Source organism: Pygocentrus nattereri, chromosome 26 (assembly GCF_015220715.1).
Source record: "Pygocentrus nattereri isolate fPygNat1 chromosome 26, fPygNat1.pri, whole genome shotgun sequence".
NCBI classification, from domain to species: Eukaryota; Metazoa; Chordata; class Actinopteri; order Characiformes; family Serrasalmidae; genus Pygocentrus; species Pygocentrus nattereri.
In genome coordinates, this window is record NC_051236.1 from 6,935,187 (window position 1) to 6,947,324 (window position 12,138).

The window sequence follows — 12,138 nt, forward strand, 5'->3', positions numbered from 1 at the left end:
CCATCACTACATATGTAGTTGAATTTGAGCAAAATTCTGGACCGTCTGAGAACCTGTTGGAGAACTTGAGAACCCTTTGTGGCACCTTTTAGAACTATTACTGGTTCTCCCGGATTACTGGAAACACGTAGGAAACCGGTCTCCTTCATTTTTATGCAGACAGGTATCAATTATGAGACTGAAATTTGAATTAATTTAAGGCAGAATTTGTTTTTGAAGCCTTGGATAAGTAACGGTGAATAGACTCAAGGTTAAAGTACACCTTGACCCAAAGTCCAGCACAATGTTCTCCAAAGGAGTCACATTTATATAAAATCAGAAGAAAACGAGAGAAAGGTGTGATGTTGTCCACTTTTTAATAACAGTATAAAACAAAGTGCTGTTAAAAAAAACAGAACTCCTTAAAATCTGCAAACAAACCAAGAAATAAAACGGCTAAATAATTTATAAAACATATTTAAGAAACTAACATTTACTCAAAAATAACAAGAGAAGAGGATTCTGTACAGGTGCCATTATGAAGGCAATAACATTCCCAGGCTTTTTGGTGGAGGTAGTTAAAGAGAAAAGACGATGAGAGAAATTACATGACACTGAACAGAACAAAGAGTGAGATTCAAGTATTAACACTCTTAAAGAATGACACTCCAAACTAAACATAATAAGCTATGCATGAATTTCAAACAAACTTTCCAGTTTGGATCAAACTTGGACAAGTGGCAACAAGTCATTGTCATTAAGTGAGGCGGATACAGACTTACAAGCTTTCATGGACGTCATGTTTGTCCCCGGATACCTGCGTTTGTTTACTTTGGATCCAGCCCAAAATAACGTGCATGATATGGGATGGATCAGACTAACAATTTTAGGGCTGGGAGGAGCTTCAGCTCTACATACAGTATATGAAACAGTTTTTCGTTAAGACTAAAGATTGTGGCATAGCTCTAAAAGGACGACTCTGAGAACAACGTTGCATTGACATGCATGTTTTTCCTAAAAAGGAAAACTTTACAAATGGGAAGGAAACAGCTATCTCCTTAGAGATTACATTAGTCAAAGTGGTGCGTTGCTTGTGCGTGGCAACATCACCCAGCCCTGCGTGCCAACTCGGTCCAAAAAACCTCGGCTGACGGCACGGCTACACTCTAGTCCCTAAAATGTCCTCATGAAGAACCCTCAGAGCTGCTTGAGCTGCTCTAGTCTGGCCTTGAGCCGCTCATGCCTCTGTCTGAGTCTGTCCTTCTTTTCATTCAGTCTCTGGTCTTCTGACTCCAGGTTCCAGATGCTCTCCTTTGCCCGTTTTAGGATCACCACTTTGGAGGCTTTGTCATTGTTGGACAGTTCAGGGACGTTGTCACGAAGGCGCAGGAAGCAGTTCTTCAGCTCGTTCCTCCGCTGCCTCTCCATCACATTGTGGGTCCTCCTCCTCTCCTCCTCGTCCTCTGTGTCAGCACTGTGGCGCGTGGTCAAGTTCCGGGAGCGCCCGGTGTGTTTCAGAGAGTCGCCGGTGCTCCGGGAGCGCTTCGTGCACAGTGAGGGAGGGGGCGGAGAGGCGGGTCGAGGGGCGGCGTAGTTGTGCTGCTGCTGGATCTCGAGGTGGCAGCGCTTCAGTGCGCGCAGCTGCTCTCGTCGGTTGTCCTCCTGCTGCTGCTGGTACTGGGAGCGTGTGAGGGTGTTACACCGGCGAACCGTCACCACGTCGATCTCCTCCTCTGTGGAACGAGAAAACAATGCATTTAGGAAAAGAACCCAAACATTCATCCAACAAGAGGAACAGTTACTGCTAATCACTGAGATCAAGGCTGTGCTTGAACAGAACCACACATCTGTTTTTAATAGCAGTACAACAGCAATGTGTTCGAGCAATGGCAGCTGATTCGCTTTATTTATCTGAGCTTTTAAAATAAGGAGTCAACCTACAGAACATACAACAAAGCTGAAAGCTGAGCTTAACATTCTTCTGTCAACACCTCCAAAAAACCACAACATCCTCTCACCGGTGGTTCAAGCGGTTCTACATAGCACCAAAAACTTGTTCTGTTGTGATTTCGAGTTTCGAGACACAAGAACCAATTTTTTGTACTGAGTGTAAGAATCTACAACACATTCTCCGTCAATCTTTTGTAGCCATTTTCACCATCGCCTTTACTAAAGAACACTTCAAAACCTTTTTTTTAATAGAGTAGCCAAGAAAATCCAAATCCACTCCAGGATTTTGTTGCAGCCGCCCCGTTTCTCTATTACAACGCAAGCCGACCTGCTGTGGTGTGCACCCAGCTGGAGCGAAATCCCGGAGTGGATTTCTTAAGTTTGTTCTAAAGGTACAAAAAAAAAAAAAAAAAAGTCTTCTTTCGAAATAAAAAAAAGAACTCACCAGAATCGCTAGCAGACGACTCTCCACCGGCGGACAGCGAGCCGTAATCGGACGACGACTCGCTCTGCTCCGGACTACCCAGCAGTAAGTCCTCGCTCTCTAGCAGGTGGCACGCCAGCGCCGCGTTGTGGCAGTCCAGCGTAGAGCCGGCGATCTCGGCGAAGATCTGGGTGTCTATGTCGGAGAGCAGCGGGCTGGTGGAGAGCACGGAGGACAGCTTCTCCTCCATCTCGCCCTCACCCTCGCTCTCGTTCTGCTTCTCTCCAGCGCAGGGCCACAAGCAGTCCTCCGAGACGGGGCTGTTAAGGTCGGCGCAGTTCCAGTTCAGGTGGAAGAAGTCGCTGTCCTCCAGCAGGAGCTCGGACACCAGTTCCAGCTGCTCCATGCTGGACAGCGGCTTGCCCATGCCGGGTTTGAGCGGCGGGGAGTGCGGCGGCGTGGGCAGAGCGTTTGCCTGCAGGTCCTTAATAAGACTCTGGCAGAACTCATCGTCGAACAGCAGCGGTTCCGACTCGCTGAGCCAGTCGTGCGACGGGGAGCAGCTCGGCAGCATGTTGGAGAAACCTAAACAAAGACCCCCAGTAAATAAGAGAGTGAGCAGAAACTCCCAGAGTCGCAGCTCAGCTGCAGATCCAGCGAACACGCGGCTCAGACTGCCCGCGTTTCCCGGCAAAGCGCCGCTTTTATGACTGTTTACAATTCAACGCCCCGCCCCTTCGTCGTGGGGGCGGGGCTTCGGCTTCCTGCTCAGCGGTGACATCATGCAACAGCTGGAACTGGAAAGCCCGACACGCCACGTTTTTAACTTAAGTTTCCAAAAAGCATGCAAACTGACTTAAAACAGCATTAAAACAGCAAAACGAGCTTTCCCAGGCGGCCGCACGCTCTCTGCCCACCCTCGCATTTTTCACGCGCTCTCATTTTCTTCATTTTCCATTTTCTTATTTTTTAAAAGCCTTTAAAAAATGTAATTTCCTTTTGCTCACCAACTGTTTTGCTACGGATATTTTTGCATATTTGAAAAAATGTTGCTGTTTACGTTCCTGAGACGATTTAACAGTAAAAATATAATATACTAAAATAAAAAAAACAGAAAATATTAAAAATGTTAGATGAGCAAGTCCGTGCTAAAAATACGTTTCACACAAGCTAAAAAAAACATAATAAAATATTAAATATAAACTATAAACTATTAATAGTACTAAAAGGCGAAGCAGCCGGCTCACCAGCACCGGCCACAGGCAGAAGCAAGGCACCACGAGAAAGATACGAAATAAAAGCCCGACTCACCGTTTTCTTCAGCAGCGCTGATAAAGCCGGATATAAGCCGTAGATCGATCAACTTTGGCTAATTAATCAAATGATAATTATCTTTAAACCAGTCCGAGGCTCTAAGAGGCATGTCCAAAGACGCACGCGGGTGCCGGCGAGGCAGTGGGTGTGGCGGAGAAGGGATTTAACTTTATACGCCGGAGCGCCTTCTGTGTCCGTCCGCTCCCAGATTCGCGCCAAAACCGCTTCTGGGAAATGTTGAATCAAATCTGTCCGGATTATTATGCCAGATTATTCCCCGGGGACGGTTATGGGGGGGCGTTCTTATCGCACGGCGCGCTGGACGCAAAGGTTTCATAAACAAGCGGCGCAAAGGGGGGCTGAATAGTGCCGGCGCGGAGGGATACAGAGACACGGCTGAAATTCCAAGAAAAGCAGGGCGCGAGCCGGAGGACACGTGTCCGTGTTTCACAAAAGCCGGCTGCTCCGTTTGTAAGAGATGTGGAGCTGGGCGGTTTTCCGAGTTGTCCGTTCCACCTTAAATGCGAAATGTAAGGTGGAACGGGTGTTGCACGGAGGAGGGTTTTTAAAGAATGCGGTGTAGTGTTGGCCACTATCAGCGCGCGCAGACACGTGCAGAAGGCCGGGGTGACTCGGTGACGTGGGGAGGGTAGTTGTAGTACTAGGAGCCCCTGTTATATAACAAACGATCCACAGCGTTCAAATGCATGCACATCCGGCACTGCACGTGTGGAGGTGAGCCCCCCCCAGTCACGCGGCGGCGGGGGGGGGGCTGCACTACAGTCCCTCCAGTAACGATTTACGGCCTGAACGGTGGCACAAATTCACTCATTCACAGCTCGCGGGGCCTTTTGTTTATATGCTGAACAAATCTGACCGTTTTGGCTCCTTCAGTCCAAACCCTGCAGTTCCAGCTGGCTGGTTTCAGTGCTCAGTGCTCTACTGACATGCATGCCAGTGCAGAGGAGGTTACTGTGCCACCTAGAGGCCACTGGAGCAGCAGAACACCACCAGCTATATATAGATATAGGTACAGAAACCTATACTGACTGCACTGTACTGTTCTGTACTCGCCACTCACTCTGTACATACACTATATTTCCAGTATTCGCTCGTCTGGCTTCACATATGAACTTGAGTGACGTCCCATTCTTAATCCATAGGGTTTAATATGATGTCGGCCCACCCTTTGTAGCTAAAACAGCTTCAGATCTTCTGGGAAGGCTTTCCACAAGCGTTAGGAATGTGTTTATGGGAATTTTTGACCGTTCTTCCAGAAGCACATTTGTGAGGTCAGACCCTGATGTTGGACGAGAAGGCCTGGCTCACAGTCTCCACTCTAATTCATCCCAAACGTGTTCTATCAGGTTGAGGTCAGGACTCTGTGCAGGCCAGTCAAGTTCTTCCACACCAAACTGGCTCATCCACGTCTTTATGGACCTGCTTTGTGCACTGGAGCACAGTCATGTTGAAACAGGAAGGGGCCGTCCCCAAACTGTTCCCATAAATTTGGGAGCATGAAATTGTCCAAAATCTCTTGGTGCTGAAGCGTTAAGAGTTCCTTTCACTGGAATTAAGGGGCCGAGCCCAACTCCTGAAAAGCAGCCCCACACCATAATCCCCCCTCCACCAAACTTTACACTCGGCACAATGCAGTCAGACAAGCACTGTTCTCCTGGCAACCGCCAAACCCAGACTCGTCCATCGGATTCCCAGATGGAGAAGCGTGATTGGTCACTCCAGAGAACACGTCTCCACTGCTCAGTCCATTGTCAGCGCTTTACACCACTGCATTCCATGCTTTGCATTGCGGTTGGTGATGTAAGGCTTGGTTGCAGCTGCTCGACCATGGAAACCCATTCCATGAAGCTCTCTACGCTGTTCTTGAGCTGATCTGAAGGCCACATGAAGTTTGGAGGTCTGTAATGATTGACTCTGCAGAAAGTCGGTGACCTCTGTGCACTATACGCTTCAGCATCTGCTTCTCTGTCATTTTACGTGGCCGACCACTTCATGGCTGAGTTGCTGTCGTTCCCAATCACTTCCACTTTGTTATAATCCTACTGACAGTTGACTGTGGAATATTTTGTAGTGAGGAAATTTCATGACTGGACTTGTTGCACATGTGGTGTCCGATCACGGTACCACACTGGAATTCACTGAGCTCCTGAGAGTGACCCATTCTTTCACTAATGTCTGTAGAAGCAGTCTGCAGGCCTAGGGGCTCGGCTTTATACACCTGTGGCCATGGAAGTGATTGGAACACCTGAATTCAATGATTTGGGTGGGTGAGTGAAAACTTTTGGCAATATTGTGTATGTATATTCATACTTGCATATATATTAACCATTATACACTGTCCTTCTGCACTTTATATGTAAATAATGGTATATTTTGCACTTCTTTTTAGATGCCATCTGCATTTCATTGGCTCTGTACAATGACAATGAAGTTGAATCTAATCTAATAGATAGATAGATCAGTAGATCGATCTTTGTCTATATGTTGTCCTGGCAGTTTTATGTACTTTTGTTTACATTTCTGAGCATTTTCAAATGCAAGTAATTTACTTATGAATGAACAGTCATAATAAAATGATCACTTATATGTACATAGACCTGTGAGGACATTTCTGGGCCAAAACCTAATAAAAGTTATTTTTTTTTAATGTTTTATTTAATATTTCAAGAGCTCTGTTTTGGTCCGTCGTCACCATACCTCCCGTTTTATGGCCCAGTCCGTCGTATGTCCCTTGTTTTTTTTTACACTTACACTTTATTTTTAAATGTGAACAGTTTAGAATCACATGCCATTTTTTTAGATGTGTTATTTTATATATGATAATAACACACAACACGGATAAATATTGCAAAGTGTATAAAACAATGTTTTGTCCGGTGTTTCTTTGAATATTTCCACGACTCTGTGAATGAGAAATGAAGTGACCGTTTTTCCGTCCTCCCTTTAGAATTAAAGCGTGAGAACGTCTTAAAGTGTCATGACGTTATATTTTTGCCACCCAAGCTTTTAAATAGCTTTTTACTCCCGGCTCTCTTCACAACAGCTCCCATATGCAGTCTTTAAAGTGTCAGGCAGGCGTGTGGAGAGGTTTCATGCACTGAGCTGACAAAGCATGCCATTGTTTTAAGAGGCTCAGTCAGCAACACCAGCAGAAATGTCGCAATCTGAGACGCATCTTACACACAGAGCTGCTTCTTCTGCTTATCAGGGCCGTCTTCAAGGAGCTCGGAGGGACGGTGAAGCTGCACACTTCAGATAAAGCAGTGACCAGACCGGTCGGGTGTGCTGTCTTTACACCGTGCAGAAGGTGAGTGATATGCAGGAGGCCTTTGTCTCTCCAGGGCGGAGCGGGCAGACAGAGCTCCTGAACAGAGATTCCACACATTTTGGTCCACAACTTTATTAAAGAGCCCATGTCCTGCATTTTATAGTGTTCCTGTGGGCCAAAAACACTCATGAGTCAATTTTCTGTGACCGTTTTGTCCCTTAGAACTAAACTGACTGCTTAACCTGTTTTGTCACCGTGCCTTTAAGACAGATATATGCAAATGGACTCTGCTTTGACTGGCTTCCCTCATTTGAAAAAGCGGTCCATGCTCAAACACTCCTCATAAATTCAGAGGCAGTGGGCAGGGCCAAACTGCTGTAGACCAGTCAGGCAGGTATGTATGTGTATGCAAATTTTGTGACATTTCAAAAACAAAACCTCAGAACTGTTTTTGTGATGTCACAAAAGCAAACCCATTGAGTGGGCGGGGCTTAACTGCTGTAGACTGCACAGGCAGGTGTGTATGTGATGTATATGCAGTTTGGTGACATCACAAAAAACAAACTCAGAACTGTCTTAGCAGAGGTATAAAATTCAGGTCCAGAAAGTAAAAATCCTTCCCAAGATTTTGTTCCAACGGCCTGGCTTCTCTGGTTAGATCAAACCACCAGGGACATGGGAAGGATTTTTACTTTCTGGACCTAAATTTTACATCTCCGTGTCTTAGTGACATCACAAAACAAATACATTCAGAGGGCTGAGCTGATCTGCTGTCAGCTGAACAGGCGGTTATGTATGAACATGTATGCTGTTTTTGTGACATCACAAAAACAAAAACAGACACATTTACCATGCATTAGGTGTTGACACACTATTTTTCCATATATGACATTTTGACACTTTAACAGAGTTTATGAACTGCAGCAAACGCATTTACAAACAAAAACTCTGGAAAACGAGATTTCGCTTTATATGAGTCCTTTAAAACGTGAGAAACAGGCAGGTAGGCTGGATTTTTGGCCCTTAAAATGCCATTAAAAGGGTTATGTGTCAGCAGCAGCACTGAGACAGTGAAAAACAGACCGTAACCCATTCATAACAAACCTTTTACATGTGAAAGTCACTTTGTTTCGTGTCTGTATGGAAGGCCGAGTCCCGCTGAAGTACTTTGAAGAGTCGCTGACCCCAGATTGGAGTCAACAGATGGTTAAAAACTTCTAAAGCACTGCAGGGGGTTAGAAACGCACTACAGGGGTCCTTTCACTCATTCATTCTTTACGGTGTCACTGATGTGGCATATAGGGCGCTACACCAGCTCCGTTCACTCATTCCGTCATGCACCGCAACGACAAATGTAGCATGTGTAGCAATACAGAGAATAAGAACATCATATTCACGAAGGTAACTGGTAAATAAGTGATGGTGTGTTCCTCTGTGTTGCTCCTGTAATGACCAAATAGAGAGGCTTCACTGCAAAATAGTATCTGGTCAAGTAAAATGAAGTCAATACATCTAATATTTCTCCTGTTGAGATCGTTGTAAGCTCAATTTAAACTTATTTACCTTATTTCCAAACATTTTACTTGTTTTGAGTGATTTTATTTAGTAAAATGATCTCACTATATTGACAGATAATGGTTAAAAGGCCAGCAAGATGATCTGTCACTATAGTGAGATCATTTTCCCTGCTACAATGACCTGAAACAGGTAAATAATATCTAGCAATAAACTAGATAATCTTATAATAAGTGCATAATCATCTCAAAATGGTAAATATTAGATAGATCGACTGGATTTAAGATCATTTCATTTGCAAGACGCTATTTTTTTGTGGTGTTTAAAGGGCCCATATCATCAAGAAATAATTAGTGGTGTCAAAATGAACAACTTCACAGCAAAAAATGGCATTTTGTCTAATATTCTTTGAGTTGATGTTATTCTCAGCTTATGATGAGGTTAACTTTTTTTTTTAAATTTCTAGACGTTTTTACTTGTTTTGAGTGATTTTATTAAGGAAATTAAGGCAGGCCATTTTTCCCTTCATAAAATGACTGAAAGCAAGTAAAGAAATGCCTAGAAATAAGTTAAATAACCTTATAATATTCATGCACCATCTCCAAGAAAGAAACAATTAGATTTGCACACTAATTTAATATGATTTCTCTTGTTAAGATAACATTTTTAAATGTGATCACGTCCTCTATCGAGAATCTGGGCCACTAAAGGTGACTCAAGCAGCCAGTGGGGTCCTCAAAGGCAGGTTAGGTGCCTCCAAAGCCCATATGATGGTGTTGCAGGAGGAACCCTTTATAGTCTACAAGCTCTCGCAGGAACCTCTTAACTATCTCACAGGGTTCCATCAAGCACACTTCAGCTCTAGGGCCTTAAAAAACCCTTTTTATTTGAGAGACCCTTCGAGTACATTTAGGGGGCATATATATTGTCCAGTCAGTTGTGTGTGCTGACCATTGCCAATACAGTGAGATCGTTTTACTTGATAAAATGACCTAAAACAGGTAAATAGTATCTAGAAATGAGCCGAATAATCTCAAAATGAGCAAACCATCTCAAAAGGGTAAATATTGGATAGATCGACTACATTTAAGACCATTTCATGTGATGATACTATTTTATTGTAGTGATTAAAAGGCCTATCTTGCACATTTCCTGCTGATATTGCTATTTGTAACATTTGTTCTGTTTTATGTCCTGTAATTCATTTTTACGTGAACGCTTTCCAACCTCTCTGTTTCTGTGACTGCTACTTTAAGACTGCTATATGCAAATGAGCTCTGTTCTGATTGGCCATGCCTCATTCAAAAAACCAGTCTAGTCTTATAACTTCAGCAAGAGTGGGCGGGACTAAACTGCTGTATGCTGAACATGCTGATACTTGATACTTGCATGTGTTTGTTTTTGTGACGTCACTAAAACTGAATCGAAAACTGCCGTATGGATGGGAAGCAAATGGTTTACACACAGACCAAACTCTTTAACTGAAAAAGTGTGTTTCCCATGATATGTGCCCTTTAAAGTCATCGCAGCTTGTATAATCTCCATAGAAAAGCTCTGACCAATAGAATGGGACACTCTGGAGCAGCTGCACATGAGTGTAAGGTCTGCATGCCCAGTGCCCAGCGTGGGCTAGAGGGGTATAAAGCCCTCCAGCATTGGGCTGTGGAGCAGTGGAGCTGTGTTCTCTGGAGTGATGGAGGTCCATCCAATACATTTGGGATGATTATTGATCTGGAACTGATCATCCGACATCAGTACCTGACCTCAGTAATGCTCAATCAAATCCTCACAGCAATGTTCCAACATCTAGAAAAGCAAGAAATATCTTAACAAGATAAATAACATTTTAATAATCCTAAAGTGAGACATGTTTGATATTTACACTGCAACAAATGTTTTAAAGGCAAGTAAAACTCTTAAACCTAGTTGATAAATAAAACGTTCCTGATTTTAAGATTGCTGTAAACTCATGATTGTTATTAACTTAGTTTTAGACATTTTTACTTATTTTGAGGACTTTTAAGTGAAATCATCTCATTATATTGGCAGATAATGTTGCTTATTTTCAGAAATATGCTTGAAACGAAATGATCTGCCACCATAGTGAAGATAGTTTTACTTGTTATAGCTACTTGTTATAGTTAGTAGCAGGTAAGTAAAAACACATAGAAATAAATTTTATGATCTTATAGTATTAATACAGCCATCTCAGAATGAGAAATATTAGATATGTAGACTAGATTTATGATCATTTCTCTTGTTAAGGTGTCGTTTTTGGAGTGTAACTTTCCCAGATGAGTAGAGTGACACTACTAATGCCTTCATTTCAGAAGAAACTCTGGTGTCCACAAACTTCTGGACACGTTAGTGTGTGTTCTAACCCCTCAGCTGTCATGGGGACTTTTGACCTCGCCGAATCAGTTTCTGCTGGTGAACTGGCGGCCCTCTGTTCTGTCAGCGAGGGTTCACCGCACGGCTTTACGGCCTGGCAATGCCCGGGGTGGGTGGGGGTGGGGGGATAGCGCTTAGGGGGGGCTTATATATGAAATAAAAGGCCGCCTTTCAGGATAACGACTCTGCTCTGTTTGAGTAATCAAGTATTTCAACACCAGCCACAGTTTTCTTCAGAAGTGCCAGGAGGTTAGAGTGGTCTTAGCGTTGGGGGGAGGGCGAGGGGGGGGGGGGGGGTTGTGGAGTTAAGGAAGCACATTTACTGCCTGTGTGAGTCTGATAGGGGGGCTGCAGGGTCTTCATGACAACGCAGGGCTGCTCAGTGTAGGATTTGTTGTTATCTCTGAGGCTGCAGAGTGCAACTGATTGTTCAGCCGGAGCACAAGCAGAACACGGGCGTTCTGAAAGAGACACTTCCAAGAGTATCTAGAACCGCATTTCAACAGACAGCCTTATCTACTCCTGCACTGTAAAGCATGTCTCATCACTTTAACCCAGAAACGCAGTGAAAAGAAACCATATTTGGGTCAAAAGCACGTTTTGAGTGAAAGCAGAGTCAAATAATTATATAAATAATAAGTCAAATAATAATAATCTAGTCTAAATATCTGAAATACCTCATGTGGACATTATTGGAAGCTCATAATGAGATTATTTAACTTATTTCTCGACATTCTTATTAGTTTTGAGTAATTTTATTCAAGGGTTCTTTGGTAAAGAAAATGGTTCTGTAAAGAACCAAACATTTAAAGAACCATTTGCATGATTAAAGGGTTCTTTGCATCATGCAGAGGTTCTTCAGAATGTGCTGTAGATAGTTCTATATAGAACCTTTTTGAAAAGGGTTCTATATAGCACCCAAAAGGGCTCTGCAGTTGTTAGGATCTCAAGCTCATAAAAATAGAAAAAAATGTTTATATAGAACCATTTATAGCATGTTCTCCATCAATCTCAAGAGCGTTTCATGATGCAAAGAACCCTTTAGTTAAGCAAAGGGAACTTTGAATGCTCATGGTTCTTTAAAGAACCATTTTCTTTGCTAAAGAACCCTTAAACTCACAGAACTAAAGATGCACTTTAAAAACCTATATTATGGTGTTACAGGAGGAACCCTTGATAGTTTATAAGCAGGAACCTCTAACTATCTCACTGGGGTCCATTAAGCATGCCTCAGCTGAAGGTTTGTTAAGAACCCTTTTCTTTTGTGTGAGCCCTC

The 12,138-nt window shown here is 43.5% G+C and overlaps 1 protein-coding gene across 1 annotated transcript; it reads right to left on the reverse strand.

The window, feature by feature from the left end:
* Positions 1–339: 339 nt before the first annotated feature.
* mych (myelocytomatosis oncogene homolog) lies at positions 340–3,819 on the reverse strand. Its single transcript, XM_017708440.2, has 3 exons — positions 3,665–3,819; positions 2,375–2,938; positions 340–1,712 (listed from the first exon to the last, which is right to left on the reverse strand). Exons 2-3 carry the CDS (start codon positions 2,925–2,927, stop codon positions 1,177–1,179), a joined length of 1,089 nt encoding a protein of 362 aa, XP_017563929.1. The 5' UTR covers positions 2,928–2,938; positions 3,665–3,819; the 3' UTR covers positions 340–1,176.
* Between the last annotated feature and the right edge of the window lie 8,319 nt (positions 3,820–12,138).

Bases quoted from the DNA above. Each gene is read 5' to 3' on its own strand.
- mych (XM_017708440.2), bottom strand. From the start codon at position 2,927: ATGCTGCCGAGCTGCTCCCCGTCGCACGACTGGCTCAGCGAGTCGGAA. The intron at 1,713-2,374 runs GTGAGTTCTTTT...CTCGTTCCACAG, and splicing joins GTCGTCTGCTAGCGATTCTG to AGGAGGAGATCGACGTGGTG.